Below are 8,235 nucleotides of genomic sequence, written 5' to 3' on the forward strand. Positions count from 1 at the left end.
TATATATATATATATATATATATATATATATATATATATATATATATATATATAATATTTATCAAAATAAGATGAAAAATTGCATTATAATTTTCAATTAAAAAATCATAAAATTTACTGTGTAAATATGATAACAATAATAAAAAAATTGTAACATGTGTCTTTGTAAGGATTTTTTATTGTAAAATGTTTATCGAACTTTTAAAAATATTTAACAAATTTACGATAAAAAAATTGTTAAAAATTATGTAAAAGTTATTGATTTTTTTTTTGTAGAGGGGCTTAATGCAGTTGTGGAAAGGAGTTTGGTTTAGATGAAATTGTATATTAAATTAGATCCTAATCAAATTAAAAGGTATTAGATTTTTATATTTTGTTTCATCTATGGAACTCATGGCACATTTTCATCTATGTATAATTTTAAAACCAATAGTATTGGTTGTTGATTGCCACCAGGAACCGTCCCATTCTTATTGGGGAGAAAATTAATTGTTCCCTTCGTTTGCAGGATAGGCTTGGAAAACCTAAATCATCACAACCCCACCCCTTCATCCCACACCATTTTCACTCATTTCCAGCACCCCAGGTATAATACAATACAATCACATCCTTTTCTTAGTTTCAGATACTGATGAGTCAGTTTTATACCCTTTCTTTCAAGCATCAAGAAATGGCTTTTTGAATCTCGCTTACTGTTTTGAATTGCAGGTGACATTATATCCACATTGACATGAATTACTACTGCACTCCAGGTGGGTTCAAAATGCTGGCTTCCAATTACTTTGGGATCACGGAGCACCAACTTTTTGTTCAAATTGAGAACTTGCTTGGGATGATCGATGTCACTCCTGCGGAGGTATGGGAGCAGTTTTTGCTGGACGAAGACCCGGATATTGCACTCAACAGCCTGACGGAGCTCTTTCTCGAAAAGAAACGAAATCATGAATTGAAGATAAGGACCTCTCACAGTGATCAAGTCTTTTTTCTGTCACGGATATCCCAATTCATTGAGGTAGAGAACGAATTATTTGAGTCCAGTCAAATGAAGATCATAACAAACACTTGTTGTAATTAGACTTATAACCATAATTAGGGAGAAACCATAGATAAACATAGTGTTCTATGGATTAAACCCATCCAGTTGATTCAAAGAATTTCTTTAGTGTGAACACTGAAGAGAGATAAATTTGTTTTCCTTCTCTTCTTATTCATGAAAAGAAAACAAAAAATACTTTACTGACGAAGTAAATTTCACTTCAAAATATTTCATTATTTTAAGATATTTAATGCTTATATATTTTTTAAAGCAGGATAATACATAATTATAAAAATTCTTCTTCCACTTTCAACTCTGATCTGACCATTCTACGCAACTGCCATAGGCGGTGGGGCTGCCATGCACGTCACCACCTAGTGTCCCAAGGTTCATATTTTTTTTTTTGTATATTTTGGATGACTCGTAAAAAGGCCGGTTATAACCTAAAGGAATTGGTGAAATATCTTGTACATAATCATGTAATAGAACATATGAACTAATGAACTACTCTAATTCGTCAAATTCGTCGACTCTAGTTTGTCATAATTTATATATTTAAAAAGTATTTAATTTAAATACAATTTTATAAAAATAAACTTATATAGTAATGATTCAATGTACAATTTTAGTATATAAATATAAATTTGTATTAATAAATGCTAACGTTAGTTAAAAATACTCACTGTAATTTCTTGCAAAAACTTTATTTACTAATTGCATAACCTTACAGTCCATGATTAACAAAACAGTTCAACTACTAGTTTGATTTTACATAAGTCAAACTTTTACGCATCTAAAACTTATAATGCACACATTTCAATCACATTCGAAATTAACTCAACTCAACTTTAAAATAAAAGAATAAGAAATACATACTAAGATATTTTTGATGTTTCGTTAAATTTTAATCTTAATTTATTTTAGGTAACATCACTTCTAACATTTTATGGTAATTTTTACTCCAACATAAAAAACTTAGGAGATCTCACATTAATAACTTTTTTAACTTGTTAAATGAAAGATTGCTCGAGATAAAAAAAAATTAACTTCAGATTTTAGATTTTATGCAATATCAAGATACTTTAATAAAGATCTTAAACATCACAAATATAAATAAAGTCTTTGCTCTTATTTATTCTATAATCTTGTGCAAATTTAGCATTTGAGTCACCAAAGATCCAAAACGGGTGGACTGTGGAGACTCTAATATTTACATAAAGAAAAGAGCAGCAGCACCCAGACATGCATGGATAATTCAGAAAAGCTGGTAAGATATAAATATTTGACACCTTTGAGTTTTGATACATATATGTATTTTTTGAATCCATCCTTTACTCATTTCTGCGCTGATAGCTCCAAATCACAGCGGGAAATTGGCAAGGACAACATACAGAAGCAACAAAAATAAGAAACAACGAAGAGTGTCAAAAGATTAAACAAAGCCAGAAAAAAGATGTAGCAATGCTACATCCCAGTGATTCCGGCACTTCTTTCCTCCTTTTTTTTTACTGTGGCCAGGGGAGGTAAAGAATCATAATAAAATGGCCAACACAATACATACAAAAAATTCTCAAAAGTCAAAAGTATACGAGGAAAATGGAAAAGAAATGAAAAAACCCTCAACCTAAATCACCTTAGAGCCACGAGACATGTGGACCTAAAGGATTCCCAGTAGTAACAAGCAAAGCTTGAAGTATATCCAGCGATATTCTTTTATTCGTCCATAAATTTAATATATAGGTCCTATGGTTATACTTGAAACAATGAAAATACCATGTTTCAGTTTGATGACCAACTTATGAAACACAATATCAAGTGAATGTAAAGCACTACCGACTCATTCTCTGTAAATTTGAGAAAAAGAAATTAATAACGTACTTTCAGAGTGTACCTTTAAATTCAGAAAATTACTAGTGAAATTGATTTTCAAATTTTTTATGTCGTGTAATAAACAATTTTGAAAAGCCAATTTTATTTCAATTTTCATTGTTTGGAAGAGCAGAATTTTTACAGTCAGCCAGTCAAAACTAGTTCAATATGAATCCTGATCAGCTGTTTTTTCTGTTTGCCACAGGTGCAAATGTCAACCAGATATTATAAAAATTCCTTACATAAATAAAATCAAGCAAATATAATATATATATATATATATATATATATATATTATTTGCCCCATTTCAGAAAGCATAGAAGCAGGGTGTGAGAGTCTTACAAGATCCCTAAACAGCCATCTTCATTTCTATCTTCTTGTGAGAGTCATATCCAATGAGCTTGAAATCGGCAGCAACAAAGGAATCTATATCTTTCTTCTTTGGGTTTATCTTCAAAATCTGAATTGAGGTATAGGCAATCAACAAGGAAAAGGCAGTTTATACGAGTGCATAATTGTAAATATTTTGTGGGCATCTACGTTAAGCAAATGTTTTTTTAACATTTACACCTACCGGAAAAGGTTTTGGTTGATTCTGAAGCTGTTCCTGCAAAGGTCTCACATGATTGCGGTAAACATGTGCATCCCCGATAACATGACTAAAATCACCCGGAACAAGGTCTGACAAGAACAGGATATGATATGGTTAGATCAGTCCGATATCTGATTTCAATTTTATTTTAATATAAAAGCTGTATCTCTCTACGTAAGATTACAACCCAAAAACATCAGAGCCACACCCAAACTTTAAACGGTGAAACAGAACACACCCAAACCTATATCTTTCTTTTTAAGGGCATTCTAATTTTTCAGAGAATCTGATTATTGGCATCCAAAAGGACTATTTTGCCATTCCATACAAAAAGTATGCTAATCATAATAATATAAAATCTTTGTGAATCATAACCCATTAATCAGCTTAAAGTCATTTAAAATCAAATAATGACCAATCTGTATCATGAAAAGGAATTAAGATGCCATGTACGTCTGAGAACAAATTTAAGTCTGTAACACTGACATAATTTGCTTACCACAAACATGAGCAATCATGCATGTCAGGAGAGCATAAGATGCAATATTAAATGGCACCCCCAGGCCCATGTCCGCAGATCGCTGATACATTTGACACGACAATTCCCCATTTGCTACGTAAAACTGCAGGAATTTTTTGTTGACAAAACTTTATGAAAGCAGAACGAGAGAAAGAGATAGTTATTCCAAGATAAACCCAAATATAGCTGCAGACCTGCGCAAACATGTGGCAGGGGGGAAGTGCCATCAATTTAAGATCAGATGGATTCCAAGCTGAAAGAATGATCCGTCGATCATCAGGGTTATGCTTTATCTTGTTAATAACATCCAGAAGCTGATCAAATCCTTGGCCAGAGTAGTCAGCATGCATGTCAGTATACCTGTAAAATGTAAGATGGAAAATAAGGAACTAAGCAAGGCCACAAAATGATGCCTAATGACATATAAAATAAAGGTACATCCACCTACTTGGCTCCAAAGTGCCTCCACTGAAACCCATAAACAGGTCCTAAGTCACCCTCCTCCCTTTCTCTCAAACCAATGCTGTATATAAATTGTAAATCCAGTTAACAAATGCACAGAGAAGAAAAAATTGTAGTTCCTACAAAAATTAGTAGGTCATTCTTGCCTATCAAGGTATTCTCTAGATGCATTGCCATCCCAGATATGAATGTCTTTTTCTTGCAGCACCTGTCAATACAAAATGATTTCAGAATAAAATTCACTCTGGTCGTATCTAATGAACCAGCGAGACATTCTTGTAAACCACTAATATGCCTTCACGCAGAACACAGTGATTTAATTGAATTTTGGTTCAGCAGCTTTTTATACTCTAGCTATGTTTGGAAAAATAACTAAAAATTGTTAGCAGGAAGCTATTAAGCTATATTATTGAGGCATGTATTTTGGTAAAATTATTCAATATTAATAATGAAAAGGTGCTAGTCATGTCATCATGAAACCCTTTCATGATAATATTTTAACCATTGCAAATAGATTTTAAAAAAACTTCAGTGTATATAGCGACTAAAAATATGGTCAATTAATATAAATAGAGACAATCCTCACTTTATAAACTAGTTTTGTAAAGATTAATTGCCTCTTAAACTCACTTCCTAATTCACGATAATGCCAACTTTATGGACATAAGAATTTATTATCAAAATTAGAGTCAACTAATGTCAAGCCCCCAATTTCATGAACATAGGCATTTATTATAGAGCCAACTAATGTAAAGCCAGCCTACAAATTCTCGAAAGCCCCGCTTTATCACGACATTTAGTCACTAAAAAATCGTTGAACATAAAAGGTATTGATATCTTAGTCATCAGTGCACAGATTAATAAGGATCCAACATATATCATTTGATTCACAACACAACAATGTATAAGTTGATTAAAATTTTGAAAAGGGAAGAGGGGGGGAATAATGAGTTGGGTAGGAGACTACAAAGCTTCCCATGTGTGTAAACCAACCTAGTTCCCCAATATTTGGTTCGTGCAGGCGACTTTGTGAACAGTAACATAACTAGAAAAGGGCATGTAAGCACGTCTGCGCGGAAAAGATTGGTACAGATATCATTACCTTGGCGCTTGTTGAGCCGCTGATAAACCAAAGAAGCTCCTCAACAACCCCTCGCCAAAATACTTTCTAGGAACCAAATTAAGAAATCATGTCAACTTTTATATCATGAAGTACAATATATATTCTTCTTCAGTCTTCATAAACTTTAAAAGTGACAAAACAAACAACAATTACATCAAAATAACATAAGGAAACGAAACAAGAAAAATAAGAAATTACTATGCAGTAGTTTATACAAATTCATACACACTTTGGTTGTTATAAGCGGAAAGTTTCTGCGCAGATTAAACCTCATCTGTGGAATTATAGAGAAGGTGTAAGCATACATATAAATCATTGCAACTGCTGAACAGAGCAATCGAGATGTTACCTGGCAGCCAAATTTCGACAAGGTACCAGTCCCTGTCCTATCATCCTTAATTGTGCCTTCAGAAATAATTTCTCGAACCAAACTTAGATACTTAAATTCCTCATGTCTCTCATAAATGAATTTTGGAAGAAAAGAAAATTTATTGACCTCAAAATTTAAAGAGTCTGAACCATTATCAAAAACTGGATCAGCATTTTGACCTAGGGACTCAGCCGGAGAACTCCTAACACGCACATAAGTGGTGAAAGAATAGCGGAGGTTGTCTTCCACCAAAGGAAATGATGAATACCATGGCTGGAATAGAGAGGTATCAACTCGAGGCATAAAAGTGTCACACTCAATGCTTGCCTCAACTTCTGTAATATGAGCAGCTTCGCATCCAGGTGCATTAAGAGCCTCTCTGTACATAACAATTATCAGCTACATCGGTAAAAAAAAACTTACTATGATTACAAAAGGAAAGAAGCAGGAAGGTAACTAAAATATAAATATACCTGAATATCTCACCACCTCCTGTAAGAAATACTTTCTCAATTGACAGGCAGTATGGAGAAGCAGCCAAAAGTTCCATAGCAGAAGACACACTTCCACATATCACAACATTCTCTGCAGTTGCAATATCAAAGCTACCCGAGCGAGTCAGAACAACGTTAAGGCGACCAGGAAGAGGCCTATTCTCAGGAGGGATACTCTCCCATGTTTTTCTACCCATCACAACGGCATTCTTCTTCCCCGGATCAGATGTTATAGTAGTGATCTCATCAAAAAATTTGAGATCAGCGGGTAACATCCAGGGCAATTTTCCATCCTTAGAAATGCCCATATCTCTGGTGGCAATTACTACTGCTTGGTAACTCCTCTGTGGAGGAGGCTCTGACTTGCCATTGCCATTGGAAATCACAAAAGAATCACTTGCCATCAGAAGACTCAAAAGCCTGCGGAACAAATAAAGTGGAATCTGAATCCAACAAATGGAACACGTGCAGTATAAAATTAACGAGTTAATAAAAAATCCATCCTGTCCCCTGCCCTTTTCCCTGGCTGCAAAAAACAAATTCTCTGAACCAATTCAAATACTTTAAAAATACAAATTAGTATAAGAAAAATTTCCAAAATCCAGTCACCTACTTAAACTAGATTAATCATAAACACAACACTATGATCTTACTATGATCTTTCTCATCCCATCACAATAACTTAGAAAAAAGTAACAGAAACACAATGAAACCATCTAAACCATAGAGAAAAACAATAAATTAAGAAGCAAACATAATCTCTAAAAAAATTATCACACTGCGTACCAACCAACATCAACTAATATAATCTAAAATTCCATAAACAACACCTGCAGCAGATTCAAGAATAAAATAAAAAATCTAGAAATACAGGAATAGAAATGTGAACGGATCTAAAAGGGGGCCCGCGAAATGCACTGACCTAACAATGTTGTGCGAACTATTTTCTGCTTCGGTCTGAAAATTGCAAAATGTGAAGCAGACAAAAATAGTGAAAGAAAAAAAAGAAGCTGAAACCGAAAGTCAGAGTGTGTAAGAGAAGGAGAAAAGAGGTTTATTGACAGAGAAAACAAAGTAAAGGAGAGAGAGAGGAAATAAATAGAGAGTGAAAGCAAAATGGAGAGAGAAGAAAATCCAAAACCACAGTTGACGTGAATTGCCACGTAGGCGTGAGTTTCTCTGCAGTGTAGGTTACCATAAAGTGAATTTCTATACATCTTTTACACTTTTTCATAAATGCCCTTCCACCAACCCAAAGGCAATTATTTAAGGTAAGACAAATATTTGATTATATATAACCAAATTTATATTGTACTAAATAAACATTTTGATAAAACAATATTAAAAAATAAATAAATTAAATTAAACGATCATATGTAATATTAAGGTGTATTAATCGAATTAAATGACAAAGTAGTTATTAAAAGAAATTAATTTTAAAATGAAAATGTAGCAGTATATTTAAAAAATCAACAATAGAAAGGATTAATAATATTAGGATAAGGAATGTGTATTCATTTAACGAGAATGATAACATTTTAAAAATAAAAAATATATTGAATATTAGTCCAAAATAAATATTTATTTTATATAGTTATTTTTAATAATAAATAAATATTTTTTAGTATGTAAATTACAATCAGTTTTATAGTGAATACATACTTTTACATATGAACTATATCTTAGATTTATTATAGATAATTCATTATTAATTTAAAATGATTCAAAATTAAGAAAATTGATAAAAATACATCTAATAAATAATTAA

The 8,235-nt window shown here is 32.5% G+C and overlaps 1 protein-coding gene and 1 long non-coding RNA gene across 6 annotated transcripts; one reads left to right on the top strand and one right to left on the bottom strand.

Moving 5' to 3' along the window:
* Positions 1 to 443: 443 nt before the first annotated feature.
* LOC148206890 (uncharacterized) lies at positions 444 to 1,195 on the top strand. Its single transcript, XR_015783780.1, has 2 exons — positions 444 to 586; positions 709 to 1,195. It is a non-coding gene; the product is annotated as an uncharacterized LOC148206890 (long non-coding RNA).
* Positions 1,196 to 2,144: 949 nt separating this feature from the next.
* On the bottom strand, positions 2,145 to 7,536 carry LOC124828953 (bifunctional dihydrofolate reductase-thymidylate synthase-like). Of its 5 annotated transcripts, none has more exons than XM_088104888.1 (12): positions 7,390 to 7,536; positions 6,447 to 6,887; positions 5,953 to 6,352; positions 5,833 to 5,877; positions 5,583 to 5,648; positions 4,627 to 4,688; positions 4,467 to 4,541; positions 4,213 to 4,378; positions 3,998 to 4,121; positions 3,481 to 3,587; positions 3,249 to 3,366; positions 2,145 to 2,382 (listed from the first exon to the last, which is right to left on the bottom strand). In XM_088104888.1, the coding sequence occupies exons 2-11, from the start codon at positions 6,869 to 6,871 to the stop codon at positions 3,256 to 3,258; spliced, it is 1,581 nt and encodes a 526-aa protein (XP_087961014.1). In that variant the 5' UTR covers positions 6,872 to 6,887; positions 7,390 to 7,536; the 3' UTR covers positions 2,145 to 2,382; positions 3,249 to 3,255. The 5 variants fall into 5 exon arrangements, with proteins under 5 accessions (XP_087961014.1, XP_087961016.1, XP_087961015.1 ...); XM_088104890.1 differs by having other exon boundaries at positions 2,145 to 2,389; XM_088104889.1 differs by having other exon boundaries at positions 2,145 to 2,790.
* Between the last annotated feature and the right edge of the window lie 699 nt (positions 7,537 to 8,235).

Source organism: Vigna umbellata, chromosome 1, assembly GCF_029865625.1.
Source record: "Vigna umbellata cultivar VRB3 chromosome 1, Vumbellata_1.0, whole genome shotgun sequence".
In the NCBI taxonomy this organism is placed as follows: domain Eukaryota; kingdom Viridiplantae; phylum Streptophyta; class Magnoliopsida; order Fabales; family Fabaceae; genus Vigna; species Vigna umbellata.

Bases quoted from the DNA above. Each gene is read 5' to 3' on its own strand.
- LOC124828953 (XM_088104888.1), bottom strand. From the start codon at position 6,871: ATGGCAAGTGATTCTTTTGTGATTTCCAATGGCAATGGCAAGTCAGAG. The intron at 4,379-4,466 runs GTAGGTGGATGT...TACATTTTACAG, and splicing joins TGGAGGCACTTTGGAGCCAA to GTATACTGACATGCATGCTG. The intron at 3,367-3,480 runs GTAGGTGTAAAT...ACCTCAATTCAG, and splicing joins ATCAACCAAAACCTTTTCCG to ATTTTGAAGATAAACCCAAA.